This window comes from Pholcus phalangioides, unplaced genomic scaffold (genome assembly GCF_987345545.1).
Source record: "Pholcus phalangioides strain wild (caught in Gottingen) unplaced genomic scaffold, Ppha-v1.0 ptg000019l_1, whole genome shotgun sequence".
NCBI classification, from domain to species: Eukaryota; Metazoa; Arthropoda; class Arachnida; order Araneae; family Pholcidae; genus Pholcus; species Pholcus phalangioides.
Window position 1 is genome coordinate 7,668,766 of NW_028301612.1, and position 24,695 is coordinate 7,693,460.

General features: G+C 37.8%; 1 protein-coding gene across 1 annotated transcript in view; it reads left to right on the forward strand.

Moving 5' to 3' along the window:
- LOC149071180 (gonadotropin-releasing hormone receptor-like) overlaps positions 1 to 24,230 on the forward strand; it is a 131,014-nt gene extending 106,784 nt beyond the window's left edge. The window contains exons 2-3 of the mRNA XM_089248240.1: positions 19,343 to 19,526; positions 21,474 to 24,230. Of these exons, the coding sequence (XP_089104366.1) occupies positions 19,343 to 19,526; positions 21,474 to 22,003 (714 nt within the window). The 3' untranslated portion in view covers positions 22,004 to 24,230. The remainder of the gene's footprint in view (positions 1 to 19,342; positions 19,527 to 21,473) is intronic.
- The last annotated feature ends 465 nt before the right edge of the window (positions 24,231 to 24,695 follow it).

The window sequence follows — 24,695 nt, forward strand, 5'->3', positions numbered from 1 at the left end:
CGGGAAAATCTCCATCGCATATATCTTTTCAGTGGTTGAAACTCAAATTGAAAATTACAATCGCCAGAGGGAGAAAAACGTCATCTTTTACTATTTTTTCTTTGACTAATAACGTATATATAATTCATTTGAAAAAATCGAAAGAACCATTTTTGTTAATCTTCCGATTCAGACTGATTGATCAGTTTGAATTGATTAAATAGAATTATTGATGGGAGACGTTCCAATCAATCATTTTTTTTTCAAGTGATTTGATGGAATTCTGGAAGAAAATTTCTAGAGAAAATTGAAATTATTTTTTTGAATTTTCATTCAATTAAGTAAATTTATCGTTATTTTTAAAGTTTTCTTTGAGTTCTTGTGTCTTTCGTTTTTTTTAAGAATAAATTTTCATTATATTGATCTCGATCGCTTTCTTCGAATGATTGGTTTCTATATAAAGAGGCTGATCAATTTGTTACTGTTGCATTGGCTGGTTCTGATTAAAGTATCTCTCTGTATAGAAATATTTATGGAGATGGGAGCCAGTATGCAAAATAACAGCAAGCATTCAAAATTGTGGCATTCAAGATATTCATTTTTTTGGCATTCTATGCATGGTGTTTGGCGCTATAATTGACCTGACCCGAATAGAGCTTTAATGGCCGAAACACACTACACTGACGTGACGCGATTACCACGTGTCGTCAGAGACGTTGTGAATTCTGATTCGCGGAAATTCTGTGACGTTGAAATTATATGACGTGAAATTCCCACGTCACAGAATATCCACAAATCAGAATTTACGAAGTCTCTGACAATCTAAAGTCGCTTTGGTGCAGTGTGTTTCAGCCTTTACAGAGTGGTCCCATGGCAGCATGGACCATCCTGGTAGAGAGAGAGTTTCATGAAGAAATGCATCTAAGTCACAATTAATTTCTAATTTATATAATTCATAAATATGTTTATCTTTAATACTTATTAATTAACATTATTACTTGATAAATTACCTTGTTTCTTAATTTTTTTTATTTTATATATAACATTAATGAATGATTTTTAGAGCATTTAAAAGTTATTTAAATATTTTGTCAATTTTATAAAGGTTAGTATTATTGAAAATAGATGGCGTTGCAAAATATTCCTTGCTGACGTGAAGAAAATATTTATGTTACGAATAAAATAAAACCGATCCACGTAATTAATTGTTATAGAAATCAATGATTTTATAACAATTAAATCTTTTCAAATCACGTTCATTTTAATTATATTTCCTCTAATTCAATTATTCACAATATATAAACTTCCTTCGAAGATTATTCATGTATGAACACCAGCAAATTAGTGTAATAAACTTTCTTTCTTTCAAACCGAGCACAAGTGAGATCTATCGTCATGGGCAGTTTACTACTTAGTGAGTAGTGATTACGGAAGTACCTATCAGTCCGAGTGCGTATCTGGTGTTTTTCCTGATTTTTCAGTGCTGCCATCTGTATTTCAGAAGTGAGTGAAGTATAATGATTCGAGACTTTTTTTTTTTTAACGGGGACGTGGGCCCGCAATCGCGGCTCGAATTTTGTCACAGCAGAAAATCAACTTCAGCTGCGATAGTGGGTCGAGCCCGAAACCTCGCGATTCGAACTCGTCATTATGACCCATGGCCCCCACATCCTGAAGCAGGGCCCCTAGGCAGGGATCTTTTACGGGCCCCCCGACCAGACTTTCACGGATCCCCTTTATGATGAATTTATAGCGTGAAAAACAAAAAAATGATTAAAATCACCCCGGGCCCCAGGGTTGGAGCCTTGTCAGCCCACCCCTTGTGGGGGCCATGTTATGACCACTCGATCACCATAGTGGCGTTTCAGTAATAAGGGTTTCGACGGGGGTCGTGCCTCCTTGGGGCTCAGAAGTGGGCTCGACGAGAGTCGAGAGGGGTCTGGGGGTGCCCTCAAGGAAGGACACCCAAGACCACTCTCTCCCTCTCGTGGGCGGGGCTCGAAGAGATCCGAAGATGGGGCTTTGGGTGCGGTGAGTGCACCCCATCCCACTCTAGGAGCCAGGGCTTGTGGCCCGTGTTGCCAAGGGCGAATATAAAGGGGCTACAGGGGCCGCATGTAGCCCCTTTATATTCGCCTCCGGCGACAGTGGCCCCTTTATCGGTGCTCGAAGAAAGTCGAAGATGGGGCTTTGGGTGTAGTGAGTGCACCCCCAACCCAATCCCGCGCTATTCGCCCTTGGCGACAGGGGCCACCAGCCCTGGCTCCTAGAGCGGGATAGGGTGAGGGGGGGTGCACTCACTGCATCCATAGCCCCCCCCCCCCCGTCTTCGGCTCTCTCCGAGCCCCGCCCACGAGAGGAAGAGAGTGGTCTGGGGTGCTCTCCGGCACCCCGAGACCCCCCCCCGACTCTCGTCGAGTCCCCAATTTTTTATTCAGACAATGCTATTATTCAAATCGCATCCAGAAGATTTAGAGAGTATTTTTTTTTTTTGGGAAAAACTTACAACATCGATATATTCTCATTAAATTATCGCTCTAATCGAATTAGAATTTAAGCCTTAGAGTATGTATGCAATTAACAAGTGCGTACCAACTTGTATTAATAAGGTAGTGAGTCTGATAACTAGCTGGATCATAAGCTTAAGTTTCCGTATTGAGTTCCTTATTCGATTTGGCAGTGAAATCCTCCATGCAATTCAAATTTTAATCCTTTTTGTGGAGAATCACGATTAATCAATAGAATGCGTTATTTGTTAATTAAAAAAAAAGATTAATTTATTCACATGAATGAGCTCTAGTCCAGTCAAAACTATGATATGGTTCCTTGCTAAATGTCTGGTATTACTAATTTTTTGATTTGTTGTGGGGGGGGGGGGCAAAGCCGCTAGTAAAAAGACAAAGTTTGCAGAAACGAAAGCCATGAGAGAGCTGAAAAAAATATCGATATTTTCGGTTATTGCTCAATATAACAACATCAGAAAGCAAATGTGTGAATCGCAATATTGTATAGATGACAAAGTTCACTACAACTTTTGTATTTATGATTTTTTTGTACGGGCTACAATTGTCAAACTACAGAGCAGTGAAAGTGCTGTAATTTTTGAAAAATTACGAAACACTTACGCATTGCAGAAATATTGATGCAGGATTTTTTTTAATATATTGGTGATTAATTACTATTAATTTATTACACATTAATTAAACATTAAATATTTATAAATTTTCAAAGTAGACACAAAATTATATAGTAGGCACAGAAGAACCTCTCGATAACGGATATCCCTAGGGCCAAAACTTTTGTCCGCTAACAGGGAGTGTCCGATATTGAAGAGGTACGATGTACCGTAGAACCTCGTTTATAAGCCTTCCAAATTTATACGACATATGGCTTTGTCCGAAATTGGTTCCTATATATTACTGTGTGTAGAAGTGATACACCGGTGGTTATGCATAATCATTAATCGTCTCGATGAAGAAAGTTTAATTAAATTTCACTACGTTTATCACTTTTACCGGCAACTATGCATAATTCCCAAATAAAGTTGAAAAGTCTGATTTATAAATACAGAAAAAATTATAACCTTTCTTCTCTTCATTAAACCAATTAACTATTTTTTTTCCGTACATGATACGTGCACTTCACATATTTGAATGAAAATGAAATTAAATTAAAATAAGTGTGTGGCAAAGAAGAAATTTTCACACATAACAACATTATCAGTTATGTCGGCTTTCTTCACACGTATCAGCATGTGCAACATTACCATTCGGAATCAGCATCCTGGACCATAGTTATATTCAGTTAATCAAGTAATTAATTGATGGATTTTATCATGTTTACCAATACGAGCTTGGGATTATACATAATCACCGTTGTATATCATAAATTTCCTATTTATGAACAAGAATTCACGAATTAGAGTTCGTCTGATTTTACTGTCCGCTATCGAGAGTTTCCGCTAACAGGGAGGGAGTGAAATACATTAAAGCCCTATTTCACGGGACCGCAGATCAGAAAAGTGTCCATTAATGGGGGGGGGGAGGGGAGGGGTGTCGCGAGTTCGATACCCTGTTCGTCATTGTCAGAAAACTTTCCTGACACAGGGGTACAACAGAAACGGCGACATGACCGCAGAAAAAATTGCTACCGCAGGGAGTCCACCATCGAGGGATGACCTCGGCAATAAATTGTAGGTCTCGGTCTAATTAGCGGTCATGTGCAGAAAATGACTGTGGTGCGACAAAAATGATCAATGTAGCAATCACCCGTTTAAATAAAAAAGCAATTTTTCACTACATCAAACAGAAGAGCCAAAAAAACTGGTACAGGCATGCGTATTCAAATAAAGAGATATGGAACCAATCAGAGTACAGCGCTGCGGTCCGCAACGCCTATATAACGCAACAAGTGTCTGGCTTAGTTGTTAGATCGGTTACTGCTGCTACAATTTCAGGTTATCGAGATTTAAGTGAGTTTGAACGTGGTGTTATAGTCGGCGCACGAGAGATGGGACATAGCATCTCCGAGGTAGCGATGAAATTTGGATTTTCACGAACGACCATTTCACGAGTGTACCGTGAATATCGGGAATCCGGTAAAAAATTAAATCTACGACATCGCTGCGGCCGGAAAAAGATCATGCAAGAACGGGACTGACGAGAATCATTAAACGTGACAGACGTGCAACCCTTCCGCAAATTGCTGCAGATTTCAATGCTGGGCCATCAACAAGTGTCAGCGTGCGAACCATTCAACGAAACATCATCGATATGGGCTTTCGGAGCCGAAGGCCCACTCGTGTACCCTTGATGACTGCACGACACAAAGCTTTACGCCTCGCCTCGGCCCGACAACACCGACATTGGACTGTTGAGGACTGGAAACACGTTGCCTGGTCTGATGAGTCTCGGTTCCAATTGCTTCGAGCTGATGGACGTGTACGGGTATGGAGACAACCTCATGAATTCATGGACCCTACATGTCAACAGGGGAGTGTTCAAACTGGTGGAGGCTCTGTGACGGTATGGGGCGTGTGCAGTTGGCGTGATATGGAACCCCTGATACGTCTAGATACGACTCTGACAGGTGACAGGTACGTAAGCATCCTGTCTGATCACCTGCACCCATTCATGTCCACTGTGCATTCCGACGGACTTGGACAATTTCAGCAGGACAATGCGACACTTCACACGTCCAGAATTGCTACAAAGTGGCTCCAGGAACACACTTCTGACTTTAGACACTTCCGCTGGCCACCTAAATCCCCAGACATGAACATTATTGAACATATCTGGGATGCCTTGCAACGTGCTGTTCAGAAGAGATCTCCACCCCGCTCTTACTCCTACGCATTTATGGACAGCGGTGCAGGATTCATGGTGTCAATTACCTCCAGCACTTCTTCAGACATTAGTCGAGTCCATGTCACGTCGTGTTGCGGCACTTCTGCGGGCTCGCGGGGGACCTACACGATATTAGGCAGGTGTACCGGTTTTTTTGGCTCTTCAGCGTACAACATCACTTCATAAAAATTTTGATTCATTGCAGTTCTCACTAATCACATTGAAGGAATGTTTGTCTATGGGTCTGTTCCGGCCTAATGTTGAAAAATAGATTTCTCATTCTATGTTTGAGGCTCCTATGACGCGTCTAGGGGTTGGTACGCTAACCGCTCGATGTGGATTCCCTGCGGTAGCATTACTTTATTTAGTAATCCTATGATTGGTTCGTGGACGCCCCAGTAAAAAGCCATCGACCCCTTTGGAGTCCAGACGCCCCAATTTGGGAACCGCTGCTGCAAAACATTTCAAGTTCGTGTCAATGACTACCTCTGTCTCTCAAAAACAAGATATTTCCAGTGAGGGTATACAGGGACCTTTAATTTTCGTCAAGTTCAGCAATGACATATCTACATAATAATAAATCCCGTCGCTTCACGTCAGTTTGCAGTTAGAGTACTAGGTGGTCGGCCGACGTTGGTTTTCTCTTGTGAGTAGAAACTTTGAGTAGCGAATAGGAGCCGATCTCCAAGTTAAAAATTCTCGCCGCAGAAAGCAACAGCCCTACTAGGGCTGTAACTAGGCTGGGGCAACCGTGGCACTACCCCTGAGTCCCAAGCCAACTGGGGAGCCCTACAAAAGTTTACACTTGCTTCCATAATAATAACCCTTTCAAGAGGGGCCCCAAGGAAAAGTCTGCCTAGGGCTCCGAGAAGGTTCACTATGGCTCTGAGGATTAGAATAGTAGAAATATCCAATCATTACACTTCACTTCTGAAATATAGATGGCAGCGCTGGATAGTCAGACACAACACTGTATACGCGCTCAGACTGTTAGGTACACGCACGCACACTTCCAACACAACTCAACTCATTCGGTAGTAAATTAATTGCCCATAAGACCACAGTTGTGCTCGGTTTGAAAGAAAGAGCACTCACTAGAATAGCGTCGCATGGAGCAATATCAGTTTCAATAGCCATGAATGCAGAACTGGGTGGATGAAAAACATCGTATCATTTGAGCTTGTTTGTTCATCGTCGTATCGTGAAAACTCTGCAGATGCCTATCTAACTCCGGGTTCAAACGCAACCGGCCCCACAGTAGTCGTCGGCTGAAGTTGGTTTTTGTGGTTTTAAAATTCAAGCCATGAATGCGAACTGATCTCCCCCATTAAAACGTCTCGCCACAGAGAACAACAGAATACAGAATGAACCGAGCACGTCCAGGCTCTATCGCTATTGCAATTTAAGCACAGTGGTCATAAGACCGCGGACGTACCGGGAAAACCTACTGGTGTATCAGCCAAGCGAAGCAACCCCAAGCCAACCCAACCCTCAGGGCGCCCCTCACCAATTCTCTCGTCACCCTGCCTCCTTCACATTCCCAACCCAACAATAGCCCTGCATCTCCGTCCGGCACCACCAGGACGTTCGCTCCCGCCAACCCCAACTAAACATCCTCAGCCAAGTCCCACAACAGCCGCCACCCGACCACCCAGAAACCCACATCGTTCCCCACGACCGAATTCTCCCGCCCCCAGAACCATCGCGCCCCTTCCGGTGCTTCATTGTAAGTCAAAACAATAAAAAGTTATACACAAAACATATTTGCAGACATCTGGATGCTTCACGACACTGGCCTTTACGGCGCATCCGTTTCGTTGTAATGTCAGTTCTCAACACAGAGAACAACAGGGCAAATATTCAATCGTTACACTTCAAATTTGAAATATATATGAAAGCACTAAAATAAATTACACACAGCACTAGATACGCGCTCAAACCTTTTTGGTACACACTCTTTGTTCCAGACTCTGCCATGAAGCTGGGCTAGAAGAGATCTCGGCGACGGGATTCTGGTGGTAGATTCCTGGCGTTCCTATCTCACTGTACATTTATAATTTTTTTCTCTCTCCTTCTTCTACTTTATATATAACTCTTTTTTTTCTCTTCTAGTATTCCTATTCTGTATTTTTTTGGGGGTGGTGGTGAGTGGAGTAAGAACTTTGCAACTTCTTCCACACGGAGTTATAACTGAACAAAACTCCATTTGAAATTCAGATTAATTACCGACCTGGTCGTCTTACGACTTAGTAAATACTTAATTTTAATGAATCTTCGGTAATGACTATCGGTTGACTTTCGTAAATATGCGGAAACGTATGAATAAACTCGGTGGAACGTGTAATGTTCCGCTGAGGGGACTCTAAAAGCAGATACGTCACAACATGGAAGTGAGTTAATGCAGTTTGCCGTCAGATTGATGATCGTGTTACTCATGCATAAATTCAAAAGATACCTGAGAGCTTCATTTTATCCACGAATTCAACTCCAAAGGTCAGACTTTCATTGAATAAATACCAAGGTCTTGAATGATATGTTTACGCAATTTCAGAACCAAATTGGTATTTTACGTGAACCCCAGTACATAATTAAATTACCGTATTTCAACGTGTATAAGGAACCCTCTTGAATTTTTGGGCTTAAAACTTCGAGAAAAAAGTTTTCGTCGAAGATATTTCTTATTTAAAGATATAAAGAAATATATTTTTATTCATCGTAGAAACCATTGGATTGGTTCACAGGATTGGTTACATCAGGGAGCTCATTATCATCATCAGAGTCACTCTCATCGTGAAAAGTAAGGAATTGTGAGTAATTCGAAGGTTTTTAACAGCTGATCGATGTGTTAATACATCATCATCATCATCATCATCATCCTAACCGAACGGTGACCCAGTCCATATTCCAAAGAATTTCTAACTGAAAGACCACCGCCGGATTATGATATAATCTTTCCCCACGGGACCCCAAGATCAGCCACACAGGAAAACAAAGGACTGGACCTCTGCCCACCAACACAAACCCCCAGTGCGACCACGAGCACTCCTGAGCACCCACCAACCAGAGGATCATATGTTATGCTAGAGAAATTAATACAGGCAGGACTTAGCTGTGGGAGCCGAATAGGGCACTTCTCAGGTCCTGAGAATTAATCCTTTATCCTAATAATATTTTGCGTTCAAAATGTTCACCGCGCATATCGAAGCATGCAAATACCGATGTTCGTGTTTCTCTAATCATTTTTTTTTTCCTTGCACCGGATATGATGTCATTTTTCTCGAAAACCATGGGTCGTACAGGTACAGTTCTGTGGGAGATGTATTCCAAGCGAGGGATCTGGTTGTGCAGAGAATGGGCGGTCTTGAAGGGACACCCTGTGTATAGAATTGGAATAAAATTAACAAGAGTCTCCTGTAGAAGTCTTTCTGAGAATCCAAACTGATTCTTACTATTATACTGTCGAAGTTACAAAAGTCGTGATTATAGAATTGATGTACAGCTCAGTGGTATTAAATGTTTCAGGCACATTGCGGGCAAAAATAAACTTTTCCATGAAGCCTGTGGGCCGCTAAGTTAAAAAAATTTCACAATCATCGGCAAAAATATTTTTTAAGTATAAAAAAATTACTCTCATTCGAAAAAAATATTTTTAAATAAAGAAAAATTGCATTCAAATGCAAAACATTTTTAGATGTGAAACATTTTGCATTCATTTGCAAAAAAATCAAATAAAAGATTTTGAATTCGTCTGCAAATAAAAGTTTTACATTCATTTGCAAAAATATGTTTCAAATTTAAAAAAAAAATTGCATTCATCCGCAAAAATATTTCTCAATTAAAATGTTTTCACTCATTCGCGAGGTCTAAAAATCAAAATATTTTACATTCATCGCAAAAGATTACTTTTTGAATAAGAAGTTCGCATTTCATTTCGCAAAGACGAAGTAAACTAACTCGACACATTATTTTTCTTAATAGTTTAATTACGGAACAGTGTATTAAGACAGAGAAGCATTTATGGTTTTACCGTCTGTGACCTATAAACGTTTTGCTGAACGTTTAAAAGTACTAACTAAACTTGAAGTACTGTACTGGTCCAGAATTTAGTGCTTAGCAAATTTACTTCCTATTTTCGCTTCGAGAAAGTGTAAATTTAAATTTTCAAGATATCGCGGAAAACTAGTGAAAATCAAATTTTCGCATTTTATTCATCAAAAATAGGAAATTTTGCATTCATCGCATCTATTTCGTAAATAAGAAAAATACGAATCTCTAGTCATGTGTGAAGACTCCTGACATAGAGCATATACCGGGTGACTATAAATGAAGTTCCCGTACTATGAATAGTTCTCAAAACTGCGACACTGAAAAACTGCTTATCCGAATACAGCCGAATATTTAGGATATCTTAATGAGATCATGGGAGGGGGAGAATTATGAAATAATAAAATAGTTATATTTTCGACCACCAGGTGAAAAAAAATGACACTTTTTTTCTGAATTTTCCTTTTTTTTCATGGACCACATAGCGTATATAAGCATAAATCGAAGCCAAATCGGTACCAAGCATAAATCGAATATAGTCCTCCGACCACGAGATGAATTTTCGCTGCGTCATGTCACGTCACGTCAGATGATTTTATTCAATTTTTTTTTGGTAAAACGATTGCACATCGAGAAAAGTTCATCAGTGACTGAGCTTTCACGATTGGCATGCCCTTCTAGGATAAAATAGAATCGTTTGACGTGACATGACGTGCCGTAGCCAAATCTCTTCTCGTGGTAGGAGGACTATACACGTTCTACAGAACGGGCGCTATATGGGTCAGGGTAGTGTCAATACGCCGACCTATAGTCAGAAAGTACTCAGATCTATGTAGCGCCCGTTCTGGTAGTCGTATTCCATTGAAACTTGGTATATACGTTATATGGTCCATGGTAAAATGTAAAATGCAATAGAAAAGCGCCACTTTTTCACCAGGTGGTCGAAAATTGAACTATTTTGTATTTCACAAATCTCGCTACAATGATCTCATTAAGATATCCTAAAAATTAGACTATACTCGGATTTTAGCAGTTTTCGAGAAGAAAAAAAAACTACTCGGAGTACGGGAACTCTTTAATTGTAGTCACCCTGTACATAGTTACGTAGCCAAAACAGAACGATTGATCCTTTCCAACATTAAATAGAGCGTGTGATAAGCTGCAGGTTACGCCAGGTAGTGATCCCAGCAGCAGCAGACCACGTTATCTACGACTAGGAACAGGTTGATAGGTCTCCAAGTGCTTATGAGTGAAGATGGGGTTAAAATCCTTGATACGTACGGAGTCTATAGATATGGGTAAACAATATGAAGAGGTCGACCGAGAGGATTTCAACCGAAATTGTATCTCACGCTGAAAAACGCGAGACCTGTATCGCACAATTGCCTTGGGCACTATGAAATCATTCGCTGATGAAATCGGACTGTATCAACGAAATCGTGTTTTGGCATCTTGGAAATTAGCCCTAAGCCACCGGCTGGCATGTAGAACCTTGCCGGTTCATTCTGTGATAAAAATTATGTAACATGTGTCTGTGTTCTGACCTATTATTCATGAACTTTGAAAATGTTCTGTTTCCACTGCTGAGGACGTTTAAAACCGTAATTTATGGTGCAGTTTTATTTGGTTGATCCATCCACATTAAGACTGGACCATACGTGTACTTCGTGATCATTCCTCAGGGGTCTTCAATCAATGGCACGTGGGCCAAATGTCGCCCTCAGAACTTTTTGCCGTGGCCCGCTGACCATTTTGAAAGAATTGCAAGTAAAGAAGGAAAAGAAAAACGTTTAAAAAACTATTAAATCACAAAAAAAGTGGTTAAAGAGCACTGATCACTGCAACCTGCACTGTTATATTTAGAACTATGAGATACTTTTCAGGTTCAATAATAATGTTGCGCATTCAATACACACACGATTTAAAAGGGCGGTCGCTGCGAATTTGGGGAACCCAAGGCCAAAAACATTTTTTAAACTTCATATACAGCATTTCGAGAGGCACGATTCAGTATCCGAAAAATATACAAAATTTACAAAAATGGTGAAAAAAAATCTTTATTGAAAGAAATAATTTCAGAATTATTGAAGGGAATAATTTTAGAATTATATTGAAGAAAAAGAATTTCGTAATTGATGAAGATTTTGAAAGAATGAAAAAATAGTTACAGAATTATTGGAAGAAATAATTATAGAATTATTGAGAGGAATTTCATAATTCTTAAGAGCAATTTCAGAATTATAAAGAGGAATTTCAGAATTGCTAGAAGTAATAACTCATGAAAAAAAATTAAGAATTGGTGAAATAAATAATTTCATGGTTAATGAAAATTTATAATTAAAGGAAAAATGCTTTCAGAATTGTCGGAACAAGCTTAGGAATTAATCAAAATAATTAACAACAAAAAAGTGAGTGTTCATCATCATCAATGAATGGTACATCAATCCTAAGACTGGTTCGCCCCCATCCTGAGCAACCGCCGCTTATTTCTTTAGTTGCTTATAGCTGGTACAGTCTGTCTCATTTAGCAGCGTTGAGATCCAGGTGATGCTGTGCTTTTCCCCCTTGAATCCTGCCTTCCATCACATCTCGTAGCAATCCGCCGTGACGCAGAGCATGTTCCAACCAGTGTAGGCGCCTGTACATAATCCTTTTCAGAATTTGGTGACTCTCTCCAACCTGTGTGAATTTGACCATCTCAGTGTCCAGCTTATGTGCCCCATGCACCTCCAGCGCTTCCAATCGTTTCGCGTCTCTCTCTCTTGTTTATGGCGCAGTCTCTGACCCGTATAGGGCGGTAGTTATGTACTAGTTGTAGTATGTTACCTTTTGTAGTTGTTGATCTTTAATTTTTGTTGTGAAGCGATGATTTTATGACCATCCTGTAATCTATAATCAGTTGGAGGCCTGCGCTCTCAGCTGTCTACGGGAAGACTTCTTGGAATGGAATATCGGTCCTCGTTATGACTGCAGCCTAAATGAAAAAAATCAGGACATGTCCTTCAATGATCTTAGCTGAATATTTGAGAACATTGACACAATGCAACAAAATTGAAATCATTAAAAAAAACCAATTTCAGACCAAGTTGGTATTTATTTCGTATTCAGGAAGTCATAAGATAGATAAATATTGTCTTAAATGGAGTAGCCTACTTAAAACATGTACAAATAAAAACGGATTGGTAAACAAGAAAGTTTTTCTCAGCAATGGCTAAGTAAAGTACTGTTGGGTACTCAGGTCATGACAGAAATACTAAGTGGAGAACATCCATCAACAATTCTGTAGAAAAGTTTAATCCTATAATCTTAAAAACAATAGAAACAATTTCAAAGGATTTCAAGGCAATGAAGGGATACCCGAGTTTCTTCTTAAGAAGTATATTGTCTTACGCAACACGGCACTCTTTCCATTAACTTAAAATTTTTATCGAAAAACGTACTTGATCCTTCAAGAATATGAAATACTACGGCCGTTATTAAAATCACGGATAATGTTATCATTCGAATATTGTTATCACTTTTCCGAAGAACAGAGTGGACCGATATCGGGAACAAATTCGTTGCGAGTTATCGGGACTTCGGATAATGTTATAAATTTTTTTTTGCGTCGAAATTTATTTTGCGCATTATGAAGCTAATCCAGATCTTTTTTATCACACAACGCAAGTTACTGTTATCAGGCTGCAAGACTATGCAGGAATCTAGAAGGCAGCTCTCCTCACTCCCTTGTTGACAACAATCATTTCCGTACTCCGCAATCTGTCCGTAGAGGCTTTCTCAAGGAATCTATGAAACCTGTCGTACATCAGAAAATGTAATTCATGATATATGTTAGTTCCGTTCTAACACTTCACAATGACTGAACGAAACAAATTAAGGATTTTAGCTTAAAGGGGAAAAAAGAAGTCCCATGTTAGAACACACACAGAAAACGAAACATTTCGCAACCAATTATGTAGGAAATAAAGAGTTGTCACGTTTCACCAATATCCGTTTACAATACGTTTAATTAAACGATATGCAAGGTCACCGAACATGCAGACGGGATTTTTCCTTTCGGAAATACAGTAAAACCTCGATACAACGATATTCTGCGGATCAGGGGAAAAGTATCATTGTAGAGGAATTATCGTTACATTGAGAGGCAACATTATCCTTACGTGTGTTAAAATCTACGTTGCTGTTGTCATGTTTTCTACATCGGCTTCGATAATGTCATTATAACATGCACATTTCTGTTTATATTCGTCGCAAAAAATTGTAATTCAGTAGCTTAAAATTCATATAGATGTATTTGTCCCTGTAAAGGAGTTTACTGCATTACAGTTTTGTGTCTTATACGGGAAGTAGCAACACCAATAGCTTCCTTTAGCTCTCGGTTGATCCTTTAGTGCGAATTTCGGATGTTATTAGATGCCTTTAGAAGAACGAAACAAGTTGCGGAATTAAAATTAAATTCAAAACGATTATGGCCAAAATAAAAAAATATATGTATCGTTTTAGTTTTATATATAACGGTTTCAAAAATCTGCAAAAAACAATCTTTATAGGATTTATCATAATAAAAGATATCGTTGTATATCGAGAGGTTTTTAACTCTCTATATATAATTATATATATTAACTATATATGACTATAGGTAATTCCAAATAATGATAGAAAAAAATATCTTTGTAGAGGATATATAATATCGATACTCTCTATATAATTTATCATTATATCGAGTATCGTTGTAGCGAGGCTTCACTGTAGTTATCATTTGATTATTCTTATCAGAAACGCCGAGTCCCGATGTGATCACATGAAGAGGCGTACATAAGTTTTGCACAAAAATTATACATTATTATAATTACATGTCATATTCCTCCATAATGAAAAACCTATCATTCATTTTTCTGCAGAAAAATTAGCTAATTCAGCGTGCAACCAAAAAATTAACATTTGAATGCGTGAGTTTGCATTTCAATACATGAATTTGCATTTTTTTATTCTAAATTTACATTTTCAATTAAGATTTAATCATGGTAATTTTACCAATTTTTTTAATTTAAAAATTTGACATGCGTTTCTAAGGCCTAGAATAGAAGGAAATTTTTTTTTAAATTATCTGATGCAAATCCAGTGAAATAATTGATTATCGATTGACTGTAGCTTATCAACTATAGACATACTGCATTTTTACAGAATGCTGTATTTTTGTAATCGCTTTTCTTCAGTGTTTAAATCTTGCACGCTTTTAAAAATACCGAAAGAAAAATCCATGGTCTGACTACCTATGCAGGTTAGAATACAGGACGAACTAAGGGGTCATTCTAGTATTACGTCAGCATCGGGGGGAGAAGGGGGGTTCGGATTTGCTGACTTTTGATGACAGGAGGTAGGAGGGGGGTTTGAAGGTTGTTTATGTCATCAGAAACCATTTTTGAATATGACATATTCTAAGCTGCTGACAAGGGGGGGGGGCAAAGGGGTCAAAAATGGCTAAAAATCTGCTGACGTATTACTGTAATGCCCCCCCATCCCCCAAAACCTCGCAAAAGTGGAAGAATGACTTTAAGAGAACGCGAAGATACCTTTTTGAAAATAAAACCAAGCATGATATTCGATGTTTTTACCACCGCTGAACAATGTTCAGAAAACTTAAGCCGCTCGTCAATGAGGATTACCAAATCAGTCACCCTAGTTGCCTCCAGGATAGTAATACCATTCAAGTCGTAATCGAACCGTGGGTTATTCGAACCAAAGTGAGCGACCATGCACTTGTCAACGCTAAACGTCATGCTTCATTCATTTGTCCATGCTGCAATCCTGTTTAAGTTGGTCTGGAGCAACTCCCTATCGCTTTGATTCTCGATTACCCCCATTAGCTTCACATCATCTGCGAATTTGCTAGTAATTCCATCGATACCCTGATCGAGTTTGTCGATAAAAAGGACACTTCCTTGAGGAACTCCACTTGTGACGTCTGTCCAACCAGAGAATTCCCCGTTCCCCATAATTCGTTGCGACCTATCTCTTAACCACGATTCTATCCAATTCAGCAAGTTGTCCCCAATTCCAATCTCGTGTAAACGCTTCAAGAGTCTACCATATTGGACCCGATCGAATGCCTTCTGGAAATCAAGGTAAATTGAACTAAATTGAACTAATTGAACTAAAAAAAACAACATCTACATTATTGCTCTCACCCAAAACCTTTGTCACGTGATCATAGAAGCAAAGGAAGTTACACATGACTTTTTCCCTTCCTGAACCCATGCTGATTATCCGACAATACACTATTTCCGTCTAGCCACTTTACCAATTGCTTTTTTGATGATTTCCGAAATTTCGTCAAACTATGCTCTAGTTTTACACATTACGAACCTAATTATCATGTTTTACAACAAAACAATAGAAAAATTAATGGGATACGTTACGTTCAAATGAAAGCTTTTATTACGCTGTATTTCCCGCTAAAAAATGCTTTAATGACATTTCAGTATCAATACGATACAATAACAATTTCAGGTCTCTTAGTTTAAAAAATACGTTTCAACAAGCTTTGTGCCTTATTTATACACCAAATGGTGAAAATTGGAACGGTCATTTTTTTAGTACTTTTTTGTTCCCTGCGTCTCAAATTTCATTTATAACCAACATTCGTTTTATTTTGCTCTGTAGACATATCAATGAATTGTAGCATGCATGTTGTATTATGAGGAAACCGTTAATGAATAAAAAATTATGAACCTGTTTTATGCGGCACAAATTTGAAAATTTTTCATCATTTTCAACTTTTTTTGCCAAAATTATCATGAAAATAAAACACAGTAAAATGCACGCTACAATTCATTGATATATGCCTACAGGGAAAAAAATTTAAAAAACTGAAGCTTTTCAATGAAATTCGAAACGCAAGGGACAAAAATTACTAAAAAAATTACCGTTCCAATATTAGCGCATTTTGGTGTATAAATAAGGTGCCAAGCTTGTTGAAACACGTTTTTTAAACTAAGAGACCTGAAATTGTTATTATAGTGATACTGAAATGTCATTAAAGCATTTTTAGCAAGTAATACAGAGTGAAAAGAAATTTACATTTGAACGTCATGTGTTCCTTAACGGAAAAAATGAACTTAGAGTTACAGAATATTCTGAAGTTAAATGCAATGCTTAAAAAGTTCGGTCCTGTAATGATTTGAAGGAAATTTCGGATCGCGTAGTCTGCTTTCCTGACGAGTGCCGTTTCTTCGCTGCCAAGTCTCGCAATCTTTGCAGTATCATTATGTCGATTCCTGTGTATCTTCTACTTGTTACTCAATGTATTTAATAACAGTTTCCAGAGCCTTTACGCCGTCGTTATGTGAAAATTTGAGACTTGAGAAGTTGGTCTTGATGTGTTGGTTTTTTGTTGTTTTCGTTTGGTCGTCGGATAATACGGAATGTCGGATAAGAGAAGGTTGGATAAACGAGATTATACTCTGCATTTGTATTTTATATATTTTGGAGATGTTCAAACAAGTCACATCAAAACTTTGAAGAAATTTCTATCACTTTCTATCACAGATAAAACTTCTCAGTTTTCTAGTGACAATGTAAATTTTAATGCTTCTTATATTGAAAATCTGATTTTTTTTGTGTATTCCAGGCATTTCTTGTTGACGTACAGAATCTTGGTTCACACGGATAAATTTTTCAACAACAAAATTTGAATGAAATATATTCGAAGTTTTTTACTTCTCCTTCAAAGTTAAATTTCCCCCAATAGTAGTTTTTTCCCCTCAAGTTTTGTGCGTTGTATGTATTCGTAACTTTGTTTATTTTCCTGCAGAGTAATACTCAATAAATGCATAAAAAATGACACTAGATTTCTTTCAAGTGACATTTCTTGTACATATCTAAGATTTTTAAGCTTAGGCTGCATGAGATCCACTATGTAGCCGGAAGTCTATGTGCACTTTGAAATAAAAACATTTTTTTTTAAATCGTAGTTCTAGAGAAATACTAAAGGAATCGCTCTGAAGTTTTGGCTTGTAAATCCTACGCTTTTACACATAATTTACACAGTGAGAATTTAGTCATAAGTTCATTTAGGAAACCGTCAAAAAATTAAATAGCAAAAAATAGTTTTATCAACCCAGTGTAATAAAATGTTTAAAATGACTTCTAACTTTCGCAAAGCATTTTTCCAGCTTTGTGCAACCCTTCTATGCATTTTTAGGAAATAGCATCAGAAGATATAAATGTTTTGTATAAAAATTCCTATTTTCAACACGTTTTTTTTCTTATGCGAAGTTTTGATTAATTTTTACAAAACTTACAAAACATTTGACACTGTACATGAAAAACACTGTGAAAATTTTTTGAATGTGACATCTCAATATTGAATGAGATGTAAGCATTTTAAGTGGATGTTTTTTAGTTACTAATACGCAGGAAAAATATCTATTTTATTTAAAATAATTTCTCTTTTATAAAACATTAACCAAAAATTTCATTTTAATAAATTTACTTCACTTTTTTAACAAGAAATATTTTGATAACTTCGAAACTTATTTCAGCCTACATTATTCGCGCAGAACTTTGTAACTGATCGATTTCATTAAATAAGCTAATTGTGTTCATCGTTAATTGTGTTGCATTATTACAATCAAATGGCGCAACCATGGCTAAAACTAACATCTATGGCAGGGAGCCTGGATTGGGATCTCTGGTGGGGGCTCCAAATTAGAATATTCACAGGCTTTTCTATAGTTAATTTATAGCATGTGAAAAACAAAAAATGATGATAATTCTCAGTCTTCCGGGTTACAACCCTGTCAGCTCCAATTTTACAACATATATATCTTCGGAGACTTCCAAGTTGGAAACGGGGGGGGGGGGAGTGGAAGGAATCTCACCTCATAACTTGTGTATGAAACTATTCATTTTTAAACGAGACAAATCAAATGAACACAGATGTGCAAAGTTTGATGAAAGCAAAAACATTTATAATGTAGCGGCCTTCATTTTTGGGGTATAACAACAACGCGTAAAAATTTGAAAAGTGCACGCGCGCGCGCACGCACGCACACACACACACACACACACACACGCGCGCGCGAGCAATGAAAAAATCTGGTTTGTCTTAGGTTTATAAGATTATAACCACGTTCAGAAACTCCAAGTTATACGTTTGGTTGTACGTTGGATGAATTTGGCAGAATTATTGGGGAGACGTAATCAATTTTTAAAGCCTTTTAACTCGCTAATGGATCAAATAAAAAAAACCAAAAACACTTTTCTATATCAGTTTTTCACAAGGAATCGCACGTATGATTATTGTGCGGTCACAGGTATTCACCCTGTATACGATATTCCAGGAAAGATAAGTTTTCAGTTTTTTTTTGTTTTTTTTTGAGAATCGACAAAAAAATGTTTTTTCCTTATAACTCATGTAACGTAAGAATGAATTAAATTCTTATTTCTTAAAAAATTGTTGTTTTTTTTTGTGTTTTCTCTCATTTTCCAGGAAATGAAGAATTCTTAAAAAAGAATGTATTCCTTGGAATATGTTTCTTTTACGACAGACATTTTTCTGTCAATAGATCGATTTGTTTGTTTATTTATTTTCACATAACTTTTAGGGTTTTCTGAGAAAAAGTAAGAACTTGCCTTAAATCAAATAGTTGGCTTTTGATGTCAAATACACAGTATCTGTCGCTAATTTTTTTTATTTCTCCGACACCAACACTTTTCGAATTTTTACGCTATTTACTGGGTACTTTGTGATATTCCTGGAATTGATCTATTTTGGGGTTTTTCCCAATAATATGTTCAACTCTAAAATTAAAAAAAGTAAATAAAACAATGATTTCATTTTAAATATAATTTTTTTTAATATCTATAGACTGAAATTTTTTGTGGTTTTTATCCATGTAAACTATTTAGGCTGTGTATGATCCTAGATGTTGCAGTAACCAGAAATTATTTTCTCTTTATGTATATTTCAGTTGGCTATTTTTCGAGTCCAGAAAGGCCCATTCATTGAAGATTTCTACCAGTGTGTCACCTATGGATTCTATACAGCTAAATGGCAGGAGCAAGTGTATACGACCGTCAGCCTCATCTTCATGTTCCTTTTACCTCTTTGCATACTGCTGTTCACATATATCTGCACTTTCTGCACAATCGCAAGTATGTCTTATTGTTGTTATTACTTTTTTAATTCATTCCAAATTTACAGCTAGAAGCGATTGTCAATTAAAAAGAATTCAATTGTCTTAACACGGGACTAACCGGACCATGATTATTAAGGCCTAAAATCTAAAGTGTGACTTGCATTTTCCTTTCATTTTTTGATTAAATAGTTTCATTGGACTATTTCCGTAAATGTGATGATGAATGGAATGAAATTGCCCCATATATCTGTAGCCAAACAGATTGCAGTACATTTGCTGGGATGTGCATGATGGAAGATCTATAGAACAGGGGCGTCGGAAGTGTTTCGAAACTGTGGTGCTCGTCTTGAGCTGTATGTTGTAAATTTGATTTCTTAATCAATTTTAAGAGTGTTCGGACTCGTGTCACAAATTGTTGTGAAGGAGCCGAGCACTCACAGCAACCCGACTCCAATGCCATTGCTATTAGAGTGAACGTGGCGATCAAGTTTGTTTCAGATGTACTCGATTCAGTTGAGATCTAGTAATTTGGGGGGGGGGAAATTCTTACAAGATTAAGTTGGTCAAAAATCATCCAACAATTTTAAGACCGTATTATCTTCTCACAATCCATAAACCCGGGGGAAGACCATTAAAATTGATGGTATACATGATTATTAAGGATGTATTGAAGCACGTGCGCAGGATCGATCTTTGGGGGAAGGGGGTACAACAAATCTCTTCCATAGAAAAATTTTGAGTTACTAAACTTCAGAAAGGCATTTTAAATTTTAAATTAATAGAAATTCGTTAAGACAGCACACACAACACACGTAAAGGTATGTTCTTCCAATATTTTCACAAAAATATTTAATGATATTTTTTATTTTATCAGGAGAGGGCTGCATGGAAACACCCCCCCCCCCGCGCCTGTTCCTCAACTGCTTACGAGTATGGGTATATTTGTAATCATAGTAATTTGAAAGAGGCTTCAAAAAGTATACGTTCACCCAGACGATGCCGTAATAAAGTTTCTTATACAATAATATTGCTATCAACACCTTGAGTTCTACGAACGTTTTCAACAGCTGGCTGATGCGAAGATGAATCCAACTGCCTTTGCGGATAATCGAACCCACATTCTCCCACATACATTATTCCCCCACTTTACATTAGGGGCCGTTCAAGTATTACGTCATCATCGATGGGGGGGGGGGTCTGATTTGCTGACTTTTGATGGCAAATGGGGAGGGGGGTTTGGATTATGCTTACCTTTATGAATCATCAACCACCCTTTATGAAAATATGAGTTAGGATTCAGAGGGGCAGAGCTGATGACGAAATTTTGCTGACAGGGGGAGGGAGGGGTCAGCGTTTTGCTAACTTTTGCTGACAAAGGGGGGGGGTCAAAAATGGCTAAAAATTTGCTTACGTAACACTTGAACGGCCCCTTATTCACATTATTATGTGAACACTTTAAATTATTCACATAATAATGTGAATAATTTAAAGTTCCCAAAGATCTCTTAAAGTTTACATGTGTTAAAAATGTGTTAAACCTAAGATGTATTGAAATTTCCATTTTCCCATGTAAGTTTTCCATTCAGATATCGGAAAAATCTCCCCTATCGGGAACATTTGGGGCCTTAACCGGGGTTTTCCTAGGAGCAGGTTTCTACAGCGCGTGCAGCGTGAAACGCTGATTGGTCAAAAAAACCTGAATCTCAGGCTTTTAACCAATCAGCGTTTTCACGCTGCACACGGCGCAGCAATTCTACTCCTATGAAAACCCGGCTTTATTTTTTTTTTCACGGAATTCATCTCCCCATGCTTTCACGCAGCCTTTATATGGAATTTCTTATCATTTCGTTCATTTTAGTCTTAGCTGCAGATAACTCCAAACATGGAAAGTTATTCTATGACCACCTTGTATACAGTGTTATACATTGTATGTATTTATTTATTCATTTATTTTGTTTCACAGAAAAAGAAGACTGCATTTCGGACAGAAGAGTTTCCGTCATGGACGAAGCAAGACGGAAACTACTCCGGAAAGCGAAGATGAAAGCCCTGATGATAACCGTGGTCATCGTTCTGGCGTTCGTCATCTGTTGGACCCCTTACTATTGCATGATGGTCATCTTCATTTTCCTCGATCCTGACGAACAGCTGAGTGAAGAACTCCAAGCGGCCATCTTCTTCTTCGGAAGCTCGACTGCGATGATCAATCCCATAATATACGGCGCTTTCCATCTCAGGAGGAGGACGACACCCAAACAGAAATCCCGCAACAGCAGCGGCTCGTCCAAAGCCGAGAACAACACCGTTATGATAGTGACATTCAGGAAAGCAAGAGTGAATCTTCATAAGATGGTGGGATCAAGTAACACGCTTCTTCATCCGGGATACGGCAACGGGAACTGCACGCCATCTATACGAAGGGATCACACATTCAACCAACCGTTAGACGATAAATATGCTAATGGTGATTCTAAGCCGTTGAACAGTTTTTGATCAACTTCTTCCCGTCTCCAGACCAAAAACCGATTAGTTTTGAACCTAAATTGCGTAAATCTTACGCACATATAAACTGAACCACATTCATATTGTCCTATTTCTCTTTTTTATTATTCACGACCATCCCAAGTTACATTGCTTAAAACAATTAAGATTGATATGTACATGTATAAATTTCGAGCTGAAGTATCAGTCATCCAATTGAATGATTTGGGAAGTTTTTTCGTTGAAATAATTGCTCCCGTACAGTAGCCAAAAGAAATTTTTCGTACCGAAAAACGATTTTTACTTTTGGATTTGTCTCAGCCATTCTAGTGAGATGATACAGGTCGGTTATAAACAAACTGACTGCGCTCAGACCTATGTAGCACTCATTCTGATGGAGGCGTTTTGATGAAACTTAGTACAAAGCGTGGACCGTGGAGGGAAAGGTACATGCAAGGGGAAAAAAGTTCAATTTCTGATCACCAGGTGAAAAAGTGTTTTTTTTTTCTAGCGCAGCTTTTTCCCATTTTCCAAATAACGTGTATACCAAGTTTCAATGAAATACGTCCACTACGACGAGAGTTACATGTGTTGGAGTAGTATCAATTTGATAATATTGACTTTATATTCCAACCTAGGTAGCTAGGTAGCGCCATTAATGGTGAACGTACTTCAATGAGACGTGATCTTGTATATAGTACGTTATTTGGACCATGAGGAAAAGATAACTGTGATGGAAGAGTGACAATTTTTCACCTGGTCGTCAAAAATTAAACTTTTTTTATTGAATCTTTTCCCATGGTCCCTGATGGTTTGCGCTCTTTCTCAAAAAGATGGATGGTCTCGGCGAGCCTGATGATGTGAGACTCAGTTATGAAATACTTAACCTATTATCATATACACAAAGTTTCATCAAAGTGTATACTACATACGTCTGAGTAGTGTCAGTTTATTCATAACAACCCTGTATTGACTAAGACATACTACTACGACCATGTGCTTTAGTCCTCATTTTATTTTTTAATTTCTTAAAAACTGACTTCCAAGTAGGCTGACCATATGAGCCGTATTTTTTTGTAATTTCGATTTTACGGCATTTTGCTTTAAAAAAATATATCAATTTTTTCCGAATAAAGTTTTTTAAACAAATCTTACTCCAATTTGTAATCTTGTCTAATAACGGGAGGAGGATCGCTTACATATATTATTTCAGGTCGCCCATAAGTCATGTTTTCAACGGTTTTTTTTTTTTATAAAATAAATTTTTCTCAACAGCAATTAGCGTTGTCCATTGGTGGTTTACAAGTAATTTTAGCTATGATCGGTGAATTTGTCTTCATTTGACAGTTGTTTTTTTTGTCGAGAGTTGGTGAATTTGCATGTGTTTTGCAGCTTATTGGTGAGCCGCTGTGGTGGTCGAGTGGTCATAATGACGGACTCGCATCGCGGGGATCCGGGTTCAAACCCCACCGTCACCGCAGTGGTGGTCGGCTGAAGTTGGTTTCCTGTGGTTCCCAACTTCGAGGCGCAAATGCGAGCCGACCTCCCCATTAAAAAGTCTCGCCACAGAGAGCAACACGCCTACAACGATAAATTATTCAATCATTACACTTCACTCACAGTTAGAAAAACTGGTGGCAGATGGCAGCACGACACATAACAAGCATTACACAGAAACAAACTTCACGTCAGGTTTCACTACACGGACACACACATTCCCGCATGTGCCAATTCGTTAGAGGTTCCACAGAGGAATATGGACGAGGTGCATGTGTGGTTTAGTAGTAGTAGCTTATTGGCGAGAGTTGGCAAATTTGTTTGTATTTGGTAGCTTATTGGCGAGAATTAGTGATCTCATGTGTATTTGGTATCCCTTATTTTACCCAATGAAATATGGTCAGCCCACTTCTAAGTTTTCTGTTCCATTAATCCAAAAGGAAATAAAAGGAGCCTTCAAGTGTTACGGATTCTACAAATAATTTTGCTCGGACACCACATGATGGCTCTCCCCACTCAGAACCACGATTTTCCCGAAATTTTTAATATCATTGTTTGCCATAAAAGTTTGTGTGAATCAGAAAACTCTCTTTTTCATGTCATCAATATTCAATGTCATTCAATATTGAGAGATTGGAATTCAATAAATCACTATATGTTGTTTTATTTTCCATTGCAACATTTGCATGTGAACCAAAATTTTTGTGATGTAAGTGTATGGAAATGAAAACATATAAAATTTACTTTCTGTGTTTGTGTGTTCTGAATACAAATTTACAATCTTTCGCCGATCTATATTCAGCTTATGCAGTAAACACTTTCCATACAGTGTTCGCCAATACGCTTTTAGATGCGTGATTCACGTGACAAAATTCGATTTTTCTCCAAATTTCGTTGAGGATTGAAAATGATCCTTGGAATTTTTTAGGTAATTTTTTTTAGTAGCGTTATTTCTCACTGATAAAAAAAAATACCCTTTTAAAATTTCGGAAAGGAGTAAAATAACTCTTTAAATTTATACACTGCTTCTCCATATCTGTTATAAAAGACTTAAGTAAGGAATTTTAATATTAATAAAGGAGTTATGAACAAATTTTAGTGGAACAAATCTGTGTAAATATTTCACAATTTGTTAAATTTTAATAATTTATGTTACCACAATAAACTCGCATCGTGAAAGAAGGTGGCCGAACTTGTCTTCTAATGG